The 23,076-nt window shown below is 34.7% G+C and overlaps 1 protein-coding gene across 1 annotated transcript in view; it reads right to left on the reverse strand.

Annotated features, from left to right (window-relative positions):
* ACTR3 (actin related protein 3) overlaps positions 1–23,076 on the reverse strand; it is a 70,998-nt gene that overhangs the window by 18,380 nt on the left and 29,542 nt on the right. The window contains exons 3-7 of the mRNA XM_012739486.3: positions 20,212–20,336; positions 10,183–10,293; positions 6,119–6,214; positions 3,320–3,427; positions 250–393 (exon numbers count right to left, since the gene is read on the reverse strand). Coding sequence (XP_012594940.1) covers positions 250–393; positions 3,320–3,427; positions 6,119–6,214; positions 10,183–10,293; positions 20,212–20,336 — 584 coding nt within the window. The remainder of the gene's footprint in view (positions 1–249; positions 394–3,319; positions 3,428–6,118; positions 6,215–10,182; positions 10,294–20,211; positions 20,337–23,076) is intronic.

A 23,076-nucleotide genomic window follows, 5' to 3' on the forward strand; every position in this document is an offset into this window, starting at 1 on the left:
GTAATACAGTAAAATGTTCTTATATGTTAGTCCTCTCAAGTGGAGAAAATAGGCAAAGGGTTCATGATCCTCAATAACTTCCTTGCAAGAAATACAGAGAAAACATACATATAAGTAAGAGTAATCATTTATAAATAGTGAACATTATTTTAAACATTACTCTTCACTTAAGAATTTTACATGTTCATGTTATAAATATGATTTTAATTTTTAACTAAATTACATTTCTCTTCTATCGCTACTTTTTACCTTTACTGCCTTAGCCGTTTCCAGGGATTGTTCTGGAGGAATTCCTACTTCTCGGTCTCTCAGCAGTTGTTGAATAAAATATGTTATATCTCGTCCTGCAATTGGAATGTGTTTAATACAGCTGCCAATCACATACCCTTCAGCCTAGATGGGAGGGGAAAAAGGGTGTCAAATTTACATTCAGTGTTTTGAAAATTAAGGAAACCTGTAAAATGAACCACTAAAGACCAATTTCTCAAGTTAGTATATTTATATTCTCAAGTACTGCTTCATCCCAGGAGAATTCATCTTTATTCCTCAATTATATTCCTAATACTGTACGAATCATAGAATTTAAAATACTATACAGAAATTATGAACAAGAATGACCACCAATGTAAAATTTATTCCCCCACTGACAATTTATAACTGACTAAAATGACCCAACAACACAAATGATGAATTTCAAAAGTAACAAATGATTTAGACAGCAGACTTTACATCAGACAGGGTATTACTTTTAATTCACTTATAATTTCAATAAAAAATTTAGATTGCATTGTAGGAAATTTGATCATTAACTCACAAAGTGGCCATCATTTTCCTAATGAAGTAGGTACTCATTTCAAAAGCCTGAGGCCTTCCATGTACCATCACAATGCCAAATAACTAAATTCCACAGAATAGATTCATAAATTTATTGATAAAAGTCAGATGTATAACAAATAATATAACAAAATTAAATTTCATTAAGAAAGAATATTAAAGACAGCTTCATCTGGCCATGAAAGAATACTAGGGATTGGACTTACCTTCTCAATTTAAAAGGAAAAATCGTATGAAATAAAATTTCCAGCAAAGTAGCGCAGTGATCCTTTCTAAGAAAAAGGAAATAAATAAGGCGACTGCTGCAAATACCCTATCTCACGGCCTGGGGAGAGTTACCAGGCAGCAATAATGGGAAGGAGTACCCAAACAGAGCCCTGTGGTCTCATTAAGTAGAATTTAGAGTTCAGAAAGACCAAAATGACTCAAGTTTATAGGCCACAGTGCTGGAGGGGAAGGAGCTTCACAGACCAAGAGCTCTAGAGATGTGAAGAGAGTTACCTCCTTAGCTGGCTACTCATCAGCACATTCATGTTAGGAAATCATCAAGGCCACAGAAGAAAACCTCTAGAAAAAAGTAGACAGAATAATCTCGAGAGCTCATACATGACCAGAAACAGTTCATGTTCCCATTAGCCAGAGTTGAAAGCTGTTCTCAAACACAGTACATGAAAGAGTTGTCAGAAGAATATTGCCTCAATAGTAGGGACAAGCCAGCCATAGACAAAAGCCTATTCTGTACCTCCTTACTAACATTTAAAATGAGCTTCTGAGAGGATCAAACTGATTCCTAGTAACTTAACTGTGCCGTAGGAAAAAAAAACCTAAAATATTTGAAGGACTCAAAAAATCCAGGACATAACAATGTAAATACACAGTACCACATCAAAAATTATAAGCATGCAACGAAGCAGGAAAACAGGAGAAAAAAACAATCAATAAAGAAGGAAAAATGACAAAGATGATAGAATTAGTAGATAAGGATATTAAAACAGTAACTATATACTCTACATGATCAAGAGGGTCAATGAGCATGAGGAAGGGAGAAATGAAAGATATAAAAAGACCCAAATAAAACTTCTAAGAAGAAAAATACAATATCTGGGGATAAAAAAGCTAGATCAAGTTTACAGCAGATTAGACAATGAAGAAAAAATAATAGTAAATTTGAAGACATAGCAATAAAAACTATCCGAAGTGAAAATGGGAAAAAAATAAAAAAATATGAACAGAGCATCAGTGAACTATGTGACACTGTCAAGCAGCCTAAAATACATGTTACTGGAGTCCCAAAATACAAGAAGGAAAAAGAAGGACAGAAAAAATATGTAATGAAATAATGGACAAAAACTTTCCAGAGATGATGAAAACTACAAATCCAAGAAGCTCAATGAACCCCAAGGAGAAGCAACGTGAAGAAAACTTTAGGTACGTCACAATCAAACTGCTAAAAACCAATGAATCAGGAATAAAGAGAAAATCTTGAAGGTAGCCAAAGAGATAAGAAACATTCAACAGAACAAATGTAGAAATAACAGCTGCCTTATTGGGGAGTGACTGCTAATGGATATAGAGTTTCTTTTTAGGTGATGAAAATGTTCTAAAATTGATTGTCGAGATGGATGCACTCTGTGAATATACTAAAAACCAATGAATTGTACACTCTAAATGGGTGAATTGTACGACATGTGAATTATATCTCAATAAAGCTGTCATTAAAAAATGGCAGTTATTATTAAAGCTATTGACACACTAGGAAGGTAGCGGTGGAGGGGAACTCTAATCCAAAGGTAGTCACCCTGAGGATGTCATCCTCAATAGAGGCTGCCTAATGCATTAAAAACCAGTGAGAATAATGAGTAAATAAAAGTTTCAAAATAATTTCATCCCTTAAATGATATTCAATATAATATAAAAATGATTTTAAAAGATAAGCCTTTCTATATAGATCTATTTCATAAGGATCAGTATGAATTCTAGTAGCCATTTTGAAAAATGCTATCTCTGACAATCCAATCGGATGCATTTTTCTTAATATGCTTTACTAAATACAAATCATAAAGTATAATCATTAACTTGAGCTTTTTATTCAATAAAATACCCAAAAGCTATTAAAGTTCCTGTGTTTACAACTATACAAGTCTGAAATCTATTAATTATGAATAATTATGTATAAGAGGGGCCATCAAATGGCTAAGACATATCCAACTAGAAATAGAACTCCATGTTTAAGAACCTGCAGATATTGCAATTCATAATTTTCCTAACTGCAGGGTAAACTTATAGCAAAGAAACATTTTGGAACTTGTTTATAAAATTTTAATAAGTTAAACAAAATATAGCTGTAACTGAACAAATGGCCAAACTACAGCAAATTTTTAAGGCATGCATTTAAAGTTTTTAAAAAGCAGTATTAATTCATATAATAAAACTTTGCCAGATGTGTTATTTCATGTTCTGTTCAGTAATTGTAAAGTATCCTTACCACAGGAATCACATGGGTGACACCATCTCCACTGTCTATTACCGTACCAGTCAACGTCCGTTCTCCTACTTGTCTTGAGGTCCAAGATGCAGCTAAGGCAAGAACAGCCTTGAACCAAAAAAATAAGACAAGCAAAAAATAAAAACAAAGAGTTAATAGAAAAAAACTAATTTACTAGAGTACTTTATTCAATTTCAAATGTATTATCTATGAAAAGAAAATATATAAAATTAATTTTGTATTATGCAATAAAATTATTCACCCCCTACATTTTATTAAGATAAGTGAACGGGCTTGTATTTGCTTTCAGGAGCATATTTATAAGTTTTACATATTTTATGAGGGCTATTTTTCTCCTAAAACCAAAAACATGGAAGACAGCATGAAGTAGTACATGGGCTGGCCTGTTACAAACCATAATGTAAGGTAAAAAGTATACAACCACCCAACCTCCAGAGTTTTTCAATACCTAGATGACTATACACAACTACCACTCTTATAAAGATTAGCTTCAAATTTTTTAAATGCAACATGTGTTTAAGACTACGTAACACACAGAAAAGGCATTGTATACTTCCAAATACTACTATGATTTAATTAGGAAGCAAAGTTGATAGGAATATTTTTCTATGAAAAATCTTGGTATAGCCATCATAACACAATTTTTTAAGTTTAAAAACTAAGAAATTAACACAATTTGTTTTTTAAAAACTAAATTTCTTACAATCCCCAACTCAAAGTGTATGACTAATAATTAAAAACAGACTTAAACTGGCTTTATTTTACCTACTTTTAACATAATAGCTGACAGGGACCTAGAAATGTATCTAGGCCACATTTCTATTTTAACACAAGATCATTTTAATACAATGACCACATAATTATTGTAAGTTTTAGAACTATACAATATTTTTTGAAAGTCTTACAATGAAAAATTCCATACTGACACTAATTAAAAAAAAAATGTTTAGACTTAATTGTGAGATATCATTCCTTTTGGGATTAAGTCTGAAACCATTATTTACAACCAGGAATTATCTTCAATCACTTTTTACATGTCTTTTCTACGTATTTACATGTCTTTTCTACGTAGCTAATATATCAGCACATCATGTTACAGAAATTTTATTGACTAGTGGACATCAAAACAACAGAACAGAAACTAAATGAAGTCCAGAGCACTCAGAGGCCACTAAGGAAATCACTGCAATACCAAATTATGAGTATACAGAAATATGAAACTCTTAATGCCATTGTTCTAAAGTAAACACCTGGTGGTGTTAAACATAAGTTTATTACATTTAACATCAAGATGAAGCAAGGACTCACAAGTAAAACACGAACTCCCCCAAGCACTCACTTTATTCAGATTCTAAGAATTTAAAAGGACCTCCCACTCAAGACTGAATTCCTTTTTATAAAGTTCCTGACAGGTGTATGCTTAAATATTTTTAGCAATAGAGAACTTAAAAGACTGTTCGTTAAATTTACAGATTATATTAAACATTAAAAAGTTCTTTGCTATCCAAGCTAAAATATTTATCCCAATAATTAGCATTTATTGGTCCTGTGTACCCTGGGGTTACGAAAACATAGTCTCATCCCAAGAAAGAACAAAGTCAGATACACATTAGCTCACATCACAGGTAACCATTTAACTTTGAATAAACTACCATTAAACTTCAGTTTTTTTCTCTATAAAAAACAAATTAAAATATCTATAATTAATAAAAATAATGAACTCATACACCCATAAAGCATTTGTGATATGTCAGGTATTGCATTTGTTATAGGGTTAAAAACAAAGGAGGTGGCTGGGTGCAGTGGTTCACGCCTGTAATCCTAACACTCTGGGAGAGAGGCTGGAGGATAGCTCAAAGTCAGGAGTTCAAAACCAGCCTGAGCAAGACCCCATCTCTACTAAAAATAGAAAGAAATTAATTGGACAACTAAAAATATATAGAAAAAATTCACTGGGCATGGTGGGGCATGCCTGTAGTCCCAGCTGCTTGGGAGGCTGAGGCAGAAGGATTACTCGAGTTCAGGAGTTTGAGGTTGCTGTGAGCTAGGTTGACGCCATGGTACTCTAGCCCAGGCAACAAAGTGAGACTCTGTCTCAAAAAATAAAAAAATAAAATAAAATAAAATAATAAAATAAAATAAAATAAAATAAAATAAAATAAAATAAAATAAAATAAAATAAAATAAAATAAAAAAATAAAATAAAATAAAATAAAATAAAATAAAATAAATAAAATAAAATAAAAATAATAATAAAACATGGAGGTAAGCTCTGATCTTGATGAGTGGGAGAGATGAGACAGAAGCTGTTCCATATGGATACATGCACAAATTAAGTGCAATAAAATATTACAGATATTTATGATATACAGGATTCAGAGGGACACAAAGGAGAGGTGGTCAAATATGCCTAAAAGTAAGTCAATCAAAAAGACTATAATAAATGGCATAAAGAATATTATAAGGATAAATGAACATGTATATTTGTAATATTCCTGGCATAGAGTAAGCATTCAATAAATTCTAGTTCCCTTTTTCTGTCCTATGAAAGCCCTTGAAATTTCTAAAGATCATTAATTTACTTCCTTTAACAATTCTCTTTTTCTAAGTATCTCCATTTTCTATAATATTATTTCTCAATTAACAATTCATGAGAGAAGTCTGATATGCTTTGACATTATGTTTAAGCCTTTGCGAGAAAAAAATTATATATTTTAGATGCAAATTAAACCAGATTAAATTTAAGAGTCAAGCTTAAATAAACATCAACTTGCTTACCTGTACAGCAATGTACAAGCCTGGAACATTGAAGGACTCAAACATTATTTCAGCAGTATATTCCCTGTTTTCTGGAGTATTCAGTGGAGGTTCAGTCTATTGAATTGAAAAACATTTTAAACAGATAATAGCAGATTATTTTGATAACTTCAGAGATAATCTTAAATGAGAAAGAATTTATTTCAAACTCTGTTTTTAAAATGCATTGAACTTACAGGTAGAAAGATAGACACTAAGACCAAAGGAAAACTATCACAAATTCAAAAGGATCTATACATATAAGAATACAATAGGGCCATTCACATAAAAAGGTAAAGAAACTGAATCCCTATTTCACAGCACTCATATGGATTAAACATTGAGAAGAAATGAAGAGGGAGAGAGAAAAGGAGTAAGAGAGGGAAGGAAAGGGTGATCCAGTGAATAATCCTATAAAGATGGTAATGACAGACCTCCAGACAAACACCAATGGTATGCTTTTAGCAGAATGTCCCTGGTCTTTTCTTTGTGAGACAGAGTCTCACTCTGTTGCCCTGGCTAGAGTGTCGTGGTGTCAGCCAAGCTCACAGCAACCTCAAACTCCTGGGCTCAAGCGATCCTCCTGTCTCAGCCTCCCGAGTAGCTGGGACTACAGGCATGTGCCACCATGCCCAGGGTATTTTTTTGTAAATATTTTTAGTTGTCCAATTAATTTCTTTCTAATTTTAGTAGAGACGGGGTCTCACTCTTGCTCAGGCTGGTCTCGAACTCCTGATCATGAGCAATCCTCCCACCTCGGCCTCCCAGAGTGCTAGGATTATAGGCATGAGCCACCGCGCCCGGCCAGGATGTCCCTGGTGTGTCTATGGATACAATAAATAAGCCAAAATTCTACAAAGGTAATAGCATCACTTCCAAGAAAATGTTATACTGAGTTATTTAACTGTTAAGAGTATAAAACAGAGATGTTCACACAGTTCTCTTCTGTTTCAGTTATATAGCTACATATATCACTTAGAAACCTCATAGGTTAGGTCTGGGCCAGAATATACCCTAATGAGGCAAGAAAGGACCTGGGGAACAGCACTCTAATCCTGGACTTCATGTTTCCCCTATGCCTCATGATCACTTAAATCATTTAAATTATTATAGCTTGACACTGGCTAAGACCTCTGATTCTTAAGAGCCTGATTTTACAACCCAAACCTTTGTGGTATTCTCTAATACTTAAATGCGAAGGCAAACTTTTTTAAATCTAAGAAACAGAGAAGAATTATCTTTTTGACATTAAGGTAAGGAATGATTCCTTAAATTTAAAGAAGGAAAAGAGTGATAATACTTGAATTCATTACAAATTAAGTCCTTTTTATTATTATTATTTCAAAAGAGACCATAAAGAAAGTAAACGAGCAGGAGTAGACTTTTTTTCCATATATAATAAAACCTTTAATAGTTAAACTCCCTACAGTGTTTAAACTTATTTAGAATAGTTCAAGAACTAAGTTCAAAAGTTTGGAAATAATTTAGTGATAGGTATATACATAATTAAGCAAATTAAAAAGCCAAGGCCATCAAATTATAAGCTCCAAGAAAATCAGAAGTTCCACATAAAATAAAATACAATCAGAGGATCTCACAATGGAAAATGTACAAATAGCTAATAATAATTTATTAACAGTACATGAAAAATGTTCAACATCATTAGTCATTAGGAAAATGTAAACTAAAAGCAAAAGAGAAATCTTACATATTCATTAGAATGGATAAAATTAAATAGACTGGCACACCAAATGCTGGACAGAATGCACAGCAACCACATCATTAAGGCATTATTGGTGGGTACATAAAAAGGTACAAGTCCTTAGAAAAAGTTCTCAGTTTCCTGCAAAACCAATCATGTGCCTACCCTATTACACAGCAATTCCATATCTATGTATTTAGACAAAAAAAAAATATATCCACAAAAAGACTTGTATAAGAATGTTCAGGCCGGGCGCTGTGGCTCACGCCTGTAATCCTAGCTCTTGGGAGGCCGAGGCGGGCGGATTGCTCAAGGTCAGGAGTTCAAAACCAGCCTGAGCAAGAGCAAGACCCCGTCTCTACTATAAATAGAAAGAAATTAATTGGCCAACTGATATATATATAAAAAAAAAAAAAATTAGCCGGGCATGGTGGCGCATGCCTGTAGTCCCAGCTACCCGGGAGGCTGAGGCAGAAGGATCACTCGAGCCCAGGAGTTTGAGGTTGCTGTGAGCTAGGCTGACGCCACGGCACTCACTCTAGCCTGGGCAACAAAGCGAGACTCTGTCTCAAAAAAAAAAAAAAAAAAAAAAAAAAAAGAATGTTCACAACAGCCCAAGTATTTATAATAGTCAAAAACTAGAAAGATGCAGTAGCATGAGATAGAAACAAATAAACAAAAAAAAACTAGAAAGAACCCAGGTGATCATCAATAGGAAAATGGATAAAGTGAGGCATATTCATGCAATGGAATACTCAACAAATCACTGGTATATGCAACAACATGGATGAATCTCAAGATTATGCTGGGTGAAAGAAGTTTTACCAAAAAGCACTTTTTGCATGATTCCATTTATATGAAACACAAATACAGGCAAAACAGAGGTTGCCTATAGGGAACAGGGGCAGAGATTAATTTTAAAAAAAAAGCATAAGAAAACTTTCCAGACTCATAGTAATGTTCTACATCTTAATAAGGGTTTAGGTTACACAGATGGATGTTATCTGTCAAAACCAAAGGCTGAACAAACCAATCGTGCATCCTGTAGGCCAAATCTGGCCCATCACCTGTTTTTGAAAATAAAATTTTATTGGAACACAGCCATGCCTATTAATTTTTGTCTATGGCTACTTTCATGATACAAAAGCACAGTTGAGTAGCTGTGACAGAGACCTAATAAGTTCTCATTAAGTTTCTTAAGAGACCGTATCACCTACAAAGCCAAAAATATTTGCTATATGATCCTTTAGGGAGTTTGCCAATACCTGGTCAAAATCCATAGAATGGTTCAGATCTGTGATTTCATAGTGTATACATTTTATATAAAAAGAATAACCATAAACAAATGATGAACTCTAATTGATAATACATATGCTGAAGAATTTAGGAGTCAAATGACTCGCACCTGCAACTCCTTTTGAAGTGATTCAAAAAAATAAAATGAAGTGACAGATGGATGGATGCCATTAAGCAAGTATAATAAAATATAAATGTTAATTGTTGTGGATATATAGATGTCCATTGCAAAGTTCTTTCAACTTTATGATCCAATCATAAATAATATTTATAAATCACCATAATAAAATATAGAATATTGATTTAACCAAAAATTGTGATTTAATTATAATACAAGGGAGAGAAAAAAATAGATATTTTGTGTCAAGGGAGAAAGATTGAAACAGGAAAAAAAAGGAAATCTTCATTTTTTCTCCTAGGATGTTCGTAAAGAGTGCCTAATATTTTAAAAAAACAAATAAGAAATAGAAGAAACATTATTTAAATTTATGAGATTGCTACCAGGGAAAAGTTTTAAAAATTGAAAATGTTTGCCTCTGGGGAATATGAATCAAGAGTCAGGAGAAATGAAAAACAATAGTGCTATATTTTTTGTTTTAAGTCTTATAAGGGCATTTGAAATTTTAAGCTATGAATACATACTGCTTTAATAAAAAGGAAAAAAAGGAAAAAGCTTAAAAATAAAATTATATTGTATTTTTGTTACCAAGGATTAGAAATGAAATGATAATCAGACTAGTTATTAAAATAAAAAAGGAAAATGCCACAGATTTCTAACTTTTCTGAACATTACTTACTATTCCTATCATACAGATTATATATTAATTATCAAAAGCACTTAGGTGCTTATACTTCAGTACTCTGACATACTACTACTCTACTGCAGCCCATAACTAGATGGTCTTATAGATACAGCTTTTTAACAACATATTTTAGATATATGACAATTTAATAAATAAAGTATACCCTAGTGGATGTAGATATGATAAAAAGATTCTCATTAAGTTTCTTCTAAAATTTCCTCAGTGAAATTATAACTTGTACTTACCAAAAGGAAATAATGGTCTTCAGGTTCTGCCCTTAAATATTTAAAAATCACTTGTTCCATAAACCTTTCCATCAAGTCCCAATCTTCAACTATACCATGGCGGATTGGCCACTATTAAACAAAAAAGAAAACACAAATCATATCTTATTAATACCAAAAATAAATTAAACAAGGAAAAAAACCACCCAAGGAATATCAGATCATGAGTGGATATTAGATGACGATACATTTTCTTAGGTGTTATAATGATACCGTAGATCATCCTTTAAAAATGTATACTTAAGGCTAGGCACAGTGGCTCATGCCTGTAATCCTAGCACTCTGGGAGGCTGAGGCAGGAGAATCGCATGAGGCCACGAGTTTGAGACCTGCGCAAGAGCAAGACCCCATCTCTACAAAAAATACAAAAATTAGCTGAGTGTGGCAGCTCGTGCCTATAGTCCCAGCTACTTGGGAGGCTGAGGCAGGAGGATCGCTTGCGGCCAGGAGTTCGAGGTTGCAATGAGCTGTGATGAGGTCACTGTACTCTAGCCTGGGCGACACAGCAAGACCCTGTCTCAAAAAAAAAAAAGCATACTTAAATACTTAGAGATAAATGAAATTACTTCCACAACATACTGTCAGATGGTTCAATAAGAAACATAAAGTGAATGTCAAAATGTTAAAAATTATTAAATCTAGACAGGACATTGGTACTAGTCATTCTAGATTTCCGAAACCTCTATAATAATGGGAAAACTTAGCCCAATAAAATTAAGTCTAAAATTTAATTTATTAGCTCATTAGCAAATATTTGTTGTGTGCCGAATATAAAAAATACACCTACTAAGTATATAGCAAGAATAAACATAAAAATCAAGCATGTAAAATTTTATAAGAAAAGTAATTTTATAAGAAAAGTTGTATACATTTGTATGGAATCATGCTTCAAAACTATGCGCCAAGACACCTGCCATAGTTTGGATGTGGTTTGCGTCCACCAAAACTCAAGCTGAAATTGAACTGCCAATGTAACAGTACTGAGAGATGGTAGGACCTTTAAGAGGTGATCAGGCCATTAAGTGGGATTAATGCAGCTCTCAGCAGAACTCAGTTAATTCCCCAAGGAGATGAGAGTAGATTGTTATAAAATGAAGCTGCCCCTTGTGTTCTGTCCCTTTCTCCTCCTTCCTCCCCACCATGTTATGAAGCAGCAAGAGGCCCTCAACAGAAGCCGACCAGATGTGGCTGCCACATCTTGGACTTCTCAGCCTCCAGAAACATAGCCAAAATAAACCTCTTTTCTTTATAAATTACCTAGTCTCAGATATTCTGTTATAGCAACATAAAATGAACTAAGACTGCACCCTAGTGTACTACAGCAAATTCACAAGGATGTCAAAGTATTTTAAATTTTCCAAGGAAATACAATTATTCTCAAGCATCAGTTGGACACTGCATGATCTATTAGTTCCGTTTCAACATTAGATCATATTATATTCCTTTTAATGACATCATTTCTTTGAGAAACTGGGTTGTTAGCAGTTGTTGTGATAAGAATCAAGTATCACACAAAACAAAATCCAGGCCAGGCATAGTGGCACATGCCTGTAGTCCTTCGGGAGGCTAAGGAAGGATCATCACTTGAGCCCAGGAGTTTGAGGCTGAAATGAAATATAATTGCACCACTACTCCAGCCTGGATGACAGAGTAAGACTCTGTCTCGGAAAAAAAAAAAAAAGAATCTCTATAAAATAAGAAATGGTGGTGGCAATGTCTAATCTGATTCAAGGTTTGAGAAGTTGTGCAGTACCTAACAGGCATAAGTATCCTAATAGTAATTGTGATTATTAAACAAGGAATTCTTGTATTTTCTATTTAAGTGTCTTATTTTTCCAAATGGTTAAGTTGCTTGGACCTAGCTACTTAATAAACAGAACTGTTAGACATTTCTTTTGATCTAGGCAGCACTGTGAAAAATGTTACTGAGACATTAAAAGTACTGAGAAAATTTGTGAACCTCTGCAACATAATAGTTTCATGAACACAGTACACATTTGATACCTAGGGTTAAATGAATTAATACATGAACGATAAATATCTTACTGTATTAATCCCTAACATCCACCTCTTACTGTAGCTTCCTCAATACTTTTTAAGGAATTATACTTATAAAATGACTTCTACTCCCCAGTTTGCTTTAGGAAAGAAAAAAATGTACTTTACTGTTACCATTCATTTTATAACATTATTAGAAGTTTACAAATTTAAATGTTCTAAGTGTTATTTATGCATTAATTGTTATTGTATACCTACTGTGAACCACTGGCACAAATGCTAAGGACATGGATATCCTGCTCACAAGAAACTCGGTGTAGTGAAAGAAATATATACAAAAATTACATAATAGGTTTTTTTTGAAAAAATAAAGTTCCTCGAACAAGATGACCAACTTGACTTTTGAGGAAAAATAGGAAGGCTTCACTGAAGAAGTCATATCTAAGCTGTGTCTTAAAGGAGCAATTTTCTCAGTTTTGGTTTGTGGGTAGGGCAAGGAACTTGTAGAAAATAGAAAAAAAATATATACAAATACTGCACAATATATAAAAACAATGAATTTATCAATAAAAAATACATGTGCCAAAAGGGTTAGGGTAAGGAGTATAGAAACATTACCCGTTCTACATCAAGGGGACCAGAATCTCAAAATTTTCCCTTACGTTTTGTTTTTTTTCTGTAAGAAAGAGGATATCAGTAGAAATTTCTAAACAAGTATATGACAAGAACAGCTTAAATTTTTAGGAAGATTATTACAGCAGCTGAAATGAATCTTAAGAGAACCAAGCAGGAGAGAACAAGAAGACCAATCATGGTATGCATGATGCCAAGCCACATTCAAAATTTCTCCGTCAATAAGAATGAGGAAAAAAACTCAAAAGTATCAACAGGTTTCTTGCTCTGAAGCCAAGATGAACAGGATCCACTGATGGAAACACAAAAGTGGTGTTTTGTCTAGTCTTAGAATAAACAAGAGTGAAGTATATATAACAAGTTATGTTTTGGCTATATTTAACTGCAGAACCAGGAAGAGAAAGTCTTTAATGAAAGAATAAAAGAGAACCAAGGACAATACTCAGGGAATAAAAACATTTGAGTAGTGGGCAAGGAAGGAGGAGTGACAACAAAGAAAAAAAAAAGTAACAAAAAGACTAGTCTATGTTAGGAAGAGAACCATCAGAGTAATCCTGTGAAAGAAAGATAAATCAAGAAGGATGAAGACTTATACACAATTTACAAAGACCATATCAAATAACTTGAGACTCAATAAGAAGTTTGGTTTTAAATAGAAGAAAATAAAACAATAGCTAAATTGCTAAGGACAAATGGTAGGAATAAAGCTCGACAGACGTTTTGTTGTTTTAGTTTATTTGTGGCACTTGGAAGAGTTAAAAATGTTTTTAAGAGAGGACAGAATCAGTGCAGAGGAGCTGGGCCTCTCGGCTCACTAACTTTATCACCTTCAATGGTTTCTCTTTTCCATTTTGATCAGTTTCATCTTATCACTATCATCTCTATATCACTGAAGCACAGGTATACCCTTCTCTGATCACCTGTTATTACTCTAGCACACTCTACCACCACCTCACTATACCTCCTCCTTTGATAACAATTAAGAATTTCAGGCCAGGTGCAGTGGCTGACGCCTGTAATCCTAGCACTCTGGGAGGCCAAGGCGGGCAGATTGCTCCAGGTCAGGAGTTCAAAACCAGCCTGAGCAAGAGCAAGACTCATCTCTACTATAAATAGAAAGAAATTAATTGGCCAACTAATATACATAGAAATAATTAGCCGGGCATGGTGGCGCATGCCTGTAGTCCTAGCTACTCGGGAGGCTGAGGCAGAAGGATCGCCTAAGCCCAGGAGTTTGAGGTTGCTGTGAGCTAGGCTGATGCCACGGCACTCACTCTAGCCTAGGCAGCAAAGTGAGACTCTGTCTCAAAAAAAAAAAAACAAAAAAAACCCAAAAAAAACCTAAACAAAACAAAAACAAGAATTTCAGTCCATTGATTGTTCTAATTATTCCCTAGTCTCAATGAACACACTGTTTAGATTTTGACTTATCACTTTGACTATTCACATTTCCTTCTGTTATCCCATTTACCAAAATCTAACTCAGCATGACCCTACCATAAATTTGCCAATACTCAGAATACTGATTGTACTTCAGAAATACACATAACTGGGTTCATAAAGCTAAGAATTCATAATCGTTATCCTCAAATGGATCTAACCTTGCTTGGCAAGCCTGTTTCTCTACTCTGTTTATCTCTCCTCTTCACAATGGTGTTGTTCAATGTTTTTCTCCTACCACTCAGATTTCACCTTCTCCTCCCATTCCATGAGCAGAAGATGATGTCACATATATTTCACAGAGAAAACAGAAGTCAACAGTCAGGAATCCAACATCCCTTTACCAAATATGTAAACTGATTCCACACTTACTCTTTTTTCTCCTTAACTTCCATTAATGTAAGAGAGACTCCTTGTATCAATTTGATCATCTGTGTTCCCATCTCTCCAGCTTTCTCAGAGATGTTGATTGTACCCCATCTTTCCTATTAATCTAATGGTTCTTTCACATTCACATTTAAACATTTCTTCCATCTGAACCCTGCAACTTATCTTTTCATCTGTCTCTCCAGCCCAACAACAGCCAAAACTGAAATAGCTCTCTTATTGTCACATTTTCCCCCTAGCCTACCATTCACAATCCTACTTTCATCCAGCCCAATTACTTTTCTATAAATATTCTCATTAACGTTATAAAAGACCTCCATGTAGCTAAAGACAGCAAATTATCTATAGGCTCTAGCTTACCTGATATCTCAGGAGCATTCCAGTTTATCACCCCTTCGTTTAGTGTTGTCAATCTAGCCATGCTTTCTCAGTCTCTTTTGCAGACTTTTCCTCCTCTACTCAAAGCTAATTGGCACATTGTTCAGGGCTCTGTCCTAGGCCTCTATGTCCTTGCTACACGCTCCCCTTGGTAATTTCATCCCCTCCAGAAGTAAATGATACTTTCTGAATCTGTCTTCAGTTCTGCCTTGTATCTTAGCTCCAAAATCTACATACTTGATGGTCTAACAATATCTCAGATGTCTCACAGGTACTCCAATATAACTTGTTCTAAATTAAACTTATCCTCTCCTCTCTACACCACCATAGTTAAAAGTGACCTTTATCTCTCACATATACAAAAATGAACTCAAAATGAATTAAAGACTTAAATGTAAGACTCAAAACTGTAAAACTACTAAAAGAAAATCTAAGGGAAACACTTCAGGGCATTGATCTGGAAAAGAGTTTATGAAAAGGCCTCAACAGTATAGGCAACAAAAGCAAAAATAGACAAATGGGATTATAGCAAACTAAAAAGCTTCTGCACAGCCAAGGAAACAATCAACAGAGTGAAAAGATAATCTACAAAATGGGTGAAAATACTTGTAAAGTATACATCTGACAGAGGATTAATATCCAGAATACACAAGGAACTCAAACAACTTAATAGTAAAATAATAATAATAAACTCATTTTAAAATGGGCAAATGATCTCAATAGACATTTCACAAAAGACATACAGATAGCCAAAATGTATGAAAAATGTTCAACATCACTAACCATGCCTATAATCCTAGCACTCTGGGAGGCCGAGGCGGGTGGATCATTTGAGCTCAGAGTTCGAGACCAGCCTGAGCAAGAGTGAGACACCGTCTCTACTAAAAACAGAAAAATTAATTGGACAACTAAAAATATACAGAAAAAAAATTAGCTGGGCATGGTGGCACATGCCTATAGTCCCAGCTACTCAGGAAGCTGAGGAAGAAGGATCACTTGAGGCCAGGAGTTTGAGGTTGCTGTGAGCTAGGATGACACCATGGCATTCTAGCCGGGGCAACAGAGTTAAGACTCTGTCTCAAGGAAAAAAAAAAAAAAACCCATAATGAGATATCCTCTCAGCCCAGTTAGAATGGCTATTATCAAAAAGACATAAAATAAAATAACAAATGCTGGCAAGAAGTGGAGACTAGGGAACTTTTATACATTGTTGGTGGGAATGTAAACTAATACAGCCATTATAGAGAATAGTATGGAAGTTCCTCAAAAACCACAAACAGAACTATCATATGATCCGGCAATCCTGTTACTAGGTATATATTAATATTTAAAGGAAAGGAAATCAGTATATCAAAGAGATAACCTGCACCCTCATGTTTAGCACCAGTAGTCACAAAAGCCAAGATATGGACTCAACCTAAGTGTCCATCAATGATTGAACAAAGCAAATATGGTATAAATACACAACGGAATAAAATCCTGTCCTACACGCAACATGTATTAGCCTGGAAGACATTATGTTAAGTGAAATAAGCCAGGAACAACAAAATAAATACCACATGTTTTCACTCATATGCAGAAGCTAAGAAAGTTGATTTCATAGAAACAGAGAGTAGAAAAGTGGTTACCAGAGGCTGGAAAGGGTAGACGGGAAAAGGGGATAGAGACAGACTGGTTAAAGGACACAAAATTACACCTAGACAAGAGGAATAAGTTTTAGTGTTCTATAGCACTGTAGGATGACTACAGTTAACAATGATTTATTATATATTTTCAGATAGTAGAAAGAGAAGATTTTGAATGTTCCCAACACAAAGAAATAAATGGTGTTTGAGGTGAAAAATATGCTAATTACTGATTTGATCACTATACATTGTATGTATCAAAACATCACTGTGTACCCTGTAAATATGTACAACTATTATGTGCCAATTAAAAACAAACCAAAAAAAAATAAGGGTTTTTCCTTTAATGTTCTCAATCTCAGAAGATAAAGGATAAGGAGACTATCTAGGAGCTGAGAATTATTCTCAATTGGTATGTCTAGCTTCCACCAACCTCATTAATCATTTGCGATTACTCTTTAAATATCCACTTTTTTATTCTTGTAAAAAAAAATCTCACAAATATCTAATCAGACTTCTAGATTTAACTGGCACTTTATAACCAAAATAAAAGAGGGGGGGTAAATATAGAAAATACCGTATCATGTTAAGTGATGCAACAAAGATGCAATAATCAGAATTCAAAATACGGGAAATTTTACAAGACAATTTGTAAAAGAAATTACAAGAAATTTTACAAGACTAGGTTTTTTCCATAAATAAATGGAAAGAAGAAAAAAAAGAAAAACACACATCGGAGAAGAATCTATACATAAAAAGAGATCAGAGACTTATTAACTAAATGAACAGTTTATTTTAATGTTGATTCAAACAGAATAACCAATATAGGAAATGACTGGAAAAATGTAAGCACTGACTAGGTATTAGATAATCTTAGGAAACTGCATACTACATTAAGGTATGATATTATCTTTGAAAAAGTCCTTACATTTAAGAGACAAGTATCTGTAAGTAAAACAGTATGTACAATTTACTTAAAAATAACTGGGGGCGGAGGGGAGTATAAACAAAACAACAAAACAAGATCGTCAATAGGTTAATAACTGCCAAAGCTATGTGATGGTCACATGGGGGTTCATTACATTCTTTTCTCTACTTTTACATATTAAGTTTCCCATAGTAAAGTCAAATGTCTGTGTGTGTGAATAACATAAACAATTTTTTATTTCTCTATATCTCCATGCATCACTATAGTCCAAGTCACCAATATCCCTTGCCTTAGCTATTGCAATAATCAATTATCCGGTCTTCCCAGAATCATGCTTGCCTGCCCCAAATAATTTCTCTTCATTGTCATTGCAGCCTGAGTAATCTTTTCTAAATAATAAAAATAGCCAAGACATATTGAGTATCCATTTGTGAACTAAAAATGAAATCCTAAACCCTCCCTAACTGAATGGACCACTCTAGGCCAAGGGGACCACAGAAACACATGGAAACTGAGCTCCCAATTGTGACAGGATAGGAGAAGTTAAGCACAGTTACATACATATGATTTCGTTTTGTAAATATTCCCGTAATTCCTCCTATAGCCTGCTGACTACGTATATTTGACCACCCCGTTCAGTATAAAATCCTCTTCCCTTTTGTCTCTTCTTTGAAATACGTGTGCCTGGCTTCTGGCCGGGGCTCTACTTCCCAATCTGTTGGAATGGCTACTGAACAAATAAAGCTCTCCTTTTTCCAAAGTATAAGTCTTATTAATTTGCTTTTTAGAACACAAACATAGAACACAAATAGAACTATACAAATATACAACACAACTTTGTTAATTTGTTAACACATTATGTACAAAGAACTACAGCATAACAATTTTTTTTTTTTTTTTGAGACAGAGTCTTGCTCTGTTGCCCCAGCTAGAGTGCAGTGGCGTCATCACAGCTCACTGTAACCTCAAACTTCTGGGCTCAAGCAATTCTCCTGCCTCAGACCTCCAAGTACCTGGGAGTACAGGTGCACGCCGCCACACCAGGCTATTTTTCTAAGTTTTGTAGAGACAAAGTCTCACTCTTGCTGGTCAGGCTGGTCTTAAACCCCTGACCTCAAGCAATACTACTGCCTCAGCCTCCCAGAGTGCTAGGATTACAGTCTTGAGTCAGCTCACCCAGCCAACAATTTCCTTATACACATTAGCTCATTAAGCCTCACGACAATACTGAAGCACTAATAAAATCTCCATCTTATAGATGAAGAAACTGAAAATCAGAAAGGTTAAGTCATTAAATGATATAACAAAGTTAAAAATAAGCACAGTCGGAATTGAAATCTAAACAGGAAGGCTTTGATATTTGTGCTTTCAAGCACTAAAATTATTACTCTAGTTAAGCCCATTAATATTACTCACAGGGCACAGTTCGAGTTCTTTACCATGGCCTAACAATACTTTCAATGCTCTTTCCTGGCCTATCATCCACCTTCCTAACTTCTGTCCACCTCATTCTTTATGCTTCAGGCACACTGGTTGTGTAGTTCCAGTCTCCCTCATACTTTAAACATCCCTGTATATTGGTACCTCTGCCTAAAACAACTTGGCCTGCACACCTCACCCAGCTAATTCCTATTTTATTCTTCAAGCTTCAGCTTAAAGATTTACAACCTCAAGGACTTTCCTGAATCTTCACAGTAGGTTAGCTACTTCTTGATACATGCTTGAGAGCATCTTCTGGTTTCCTTTTTCTAACCCACTTGTAATTATTTCTTCAGTGTCTTCTTTTCCAACCACATTATACTAGCCTTGAAGTCAGGGAAGATATTTTTCTTATTTACCACTGTACTCTCAATGCTTGGCAAAGTTGTTGACACATGATAGTTGTTCATTAATGAATAAATTATGAGTGAAGGAAAGAAAAGAAGTACAAAAGAGAATATTTGCAAATTAGGCAAAGTCAATGTCAAAAATAAGATGATAAAGGTCAGAACAGTATTTACTTTTTGGTGAGGTTGAAGAAGTGACTGTTGGAACAAGCTCAGGGAAAGCTTCTGGGCACTAGATTTGCTCTATATCTTGAACTGTTATGATTACAGTCACAAAAATTATTCCAACTGTACAATTAAGACTTACATACTTCACTGTATATAGTTGTATACCTCAATGAAAAGAGTCAAGGAGGGGAAAGAGTAGGAAGGAGAAAGGGAAAAAGAAAAAGGAAAAAAGAGAGCAGGACTTCCAGATGGCATAAGCTTCAAAAAGAAAAGAAATGGTACGTGTTTGAATAAAGATGGGAGGAAAATACCTCTAGATACAGAAAGTGGAGGTAAGAGAAAGCCTATACCATTGAAGGTCCTCAATGGGTGTGGAAAAGTAAATACTGCTCACTTAAAAGGACAAAAACTTTCCTCTTGGGGGAAAAAAGTGGAGTTAAAGCAGGAGGGAAGGGGGCCACAGAGAAGAAGATATTTCTACTGTGAAGAGGTTCAGGGTATTAGGTCTATAATAAAGTGAAATTACAGAGGGCACAATAAATGCCCGTTGAATAAATTAATTTTTGAAAGAAAATCTTATTTAGTTACACAAATCATAAAAACATACCTTTGTTGCATATGTAGGTTTTTCTATTGCTTCATCACCAATGAAGAAGTCTAGGTCATCAACACCTTTCATCACCCTCCTTTGCGCTTGATCACCCACTTTTGCTGACTCCTTAATAGCAATACCTTTAAAATAAGTTATTTAGACATGTAAAGGAATTCATTTCTTCAAATGAGACAAACTTTCAATTTATACTTCCTCCATTATAAAATGTTATAAATGAAAATATGGCATAGTATAGTTAAATTGTCAAACCAATGCACAAAGGTCATAAGAAACCAGTGATAAAATTCATTTAACACAGTGAAACCTCAACTTCCACTCAGAGACAAAGCTTCAAAAGCAAAAAGCCAAAAAAAGAAGTACTGCTGTGGGAATGTTTCAGTTATATTTTTTTTCAAAACTATGGAAGTTCTCATTGGATTCTGAGTAAAATTATAATCCAAACAAGTACACATATGCATGATGGACAATAAGAAAGAAAAAACTAAAAAACACTAACAAAAGAAAAAGGAAAACTTCAAGGAGAATTTTTAAAAACAAACTTTCTTTCATATCTCTATGCTATTCAGTATTGTGGCCTACTAATTTAAATATAAGAGGGATCTGTTAAACTTTAATCACATATACAAAAGGAAATTTCAATTCATTTAGGTAAAAATCTACAATAATACCCTTAAAGTATACAGGTCCAGAGCTAAACTTATGTATTTTTTATTAAGTCACAAATTTCTGAATCTTTCAAGTTCTTCATTCAAAATAATTAACTGAATGTACTTAAATTGATCTGGCATTCAACCGTTAGTTTCATTTAATAACAGTTATACTGCAAGAAGGTGGGTAGAAAATAACTGAAAAAATAAAAATTTAAATACACAGTCTTCTAAATGTTAGAAACTCTCTCTAGCAATTTATTTATAATGTGCATAGACATCTATATGGCTCATTAAAAATTTCCTGAAAAATAAAGATATATGAAAATAACTTTGAACTGTATCTATATAGTTTTTCCAGATCAGATATTCATACTCATCAGTAAGATACAGTGGCAATGTCTGTATCTACTGATTATAAACTTAACTGCATCTGCACCATTAAAACTGGGTGGGTGGAAAAATAAACTCAAAAATCAAAAGCTTTCTTACAGTAGGCAAATGAATTTTAACATACTGTAAATTCATAAGAACAACAACAACAAAAAAAAAAAACCCAAAGATTGCATATTTTGGCAAAGGGATGAAATAGACAATGGATTCAACAATGATCAGAGCCTAAAGTTCAAAAGGTCAAGATTATACAGGCCTACAACAAAGACTTAACACAGCCATTTAAGAATATAACCAAAAACAAAGTTTGCAAAGTTGGTAGAAATACTTCAGTAATCTCCTGAAATAAACACTTTATCACAATCTAATGCCTTACCAAAGACTATAAATTAAGGGATTACATAATAAGCACTACAGTAGGCTAAATTGTGTCCACCCCCCCAAAAAATATGTTGAAGTGCTAATCCCAACTACCTTAGAATATGCCATTGTTTTGAAACATGGTCTTCTGAGCTAAAATAAGGTTATCAGTGTGGCCCCGAATCCAATATGACTAGTATTCTTATAAAAAGGGGAAATTTTGGCCGGGCGCGGTGGCTCACGCCTGTAATCCTAGCTCTCTGGGAGGCCGAGGCGGGTGGATTGCTCGAGGTCGGGAGTTCGAAACCAGCCTGAGCAAGAGCGAGACCTCGTCTCTACTATAAATAGAAAGAAACTAATTGGCCAACTAATATACATAGAAAAAATTAGCCGGGTATGGTGGCTCATGCCTGTAGTCCCAGCTACTTGGGAGGCTGAGACAGAAGGATCGCTTGAGCCCAGGAGTTTGAGGTTGCTGTGAGCTAGGCTGACGCCATGGCACTCACTCTAGCCTAGGCAACAAAGCGAGACACTGTCTCAAAAAAAAAAAAAAAAAAAAAAAAAGGGGAAATTTGGACACAAAAAACCACACACAGAATGACGATGATGTGAAGACACAAAGCAAAAAGACAGCTGTGTGACTGGAGTGACATTATTTACCGGCCTAGAAACACCAAGGATCCTGAGGAAACATCAGAAGCTAGAAGAGGCCAGGAAGGTTTGGGCTGTCAGCCATGTGTGGCCCTACTGACACATTCATTTTGTACTTCTAGACTCCAGAATTCTAAATTTGTTGTTTTTTGTTTTGTTTTGCTTTTTGAGATAGAGTCTTTCTCTCTGTCCCAGGCTAGAATGCAGTGGCATCATCAGAGCTCACTACAACCTCAAGGTCCTGGACTCAAGCAATCCTCTTGCCTCAGCTTCCCAAGTAGCTGGGACTACAGGCATGAGCCATTACACCTGGCTAATTTCTCTATTTTTTGTAGAGATGGGGTCTTGTTCTTGCTCAGGCTAGTCTCAAACTCCTGGCTTCAAGCAACCCTCCGGGTCTTGGCCTCCCAAAGTGCTAGGATTGCAGAAGTGAACCACCACACCCAGCCAAGTTTGTTGTTTTAAGACACCCAGTTTGTGGTACTTTGTTACAACAGCCTGAGGAAACTCACACACAATGGTCTAACACTAAACTCAAACATACCTAAAGTTAAGTACTAGCCGATAGAAGTACTTCTACATTAATTAGCAAAAAGAGTCAATATTTGTCACTAGATTCTTAAAATAGAAAAAGGACCAATGTTTTGATATATAAATGTGGGAAAAAACATAAAGAAAAGCACACCTGTCCTTCAGTATGGAAAACAAATATGTATAAAATAGTTTTTAAAAGGCAATATAGTACAACCAAAGCAAGATCACTATACTCACATGTATGAACTATTTCATCAGTGTCACCTAAAATCCA

Source organism: Microcebus murinus, chromosome 8, assembly GCF_040939455.1.
Source record: "Microcebus murinus isolate Inina chromosome 8, M.murinus_Inina_mat1.0, whole genome shotgun sequence".
Taxonomy (NCBI): Eukaryota; Metazoa; Chordata; class Mammalia; order Primates; family Cheirogaleidae; genus Microcebus; species Microcebus murinus.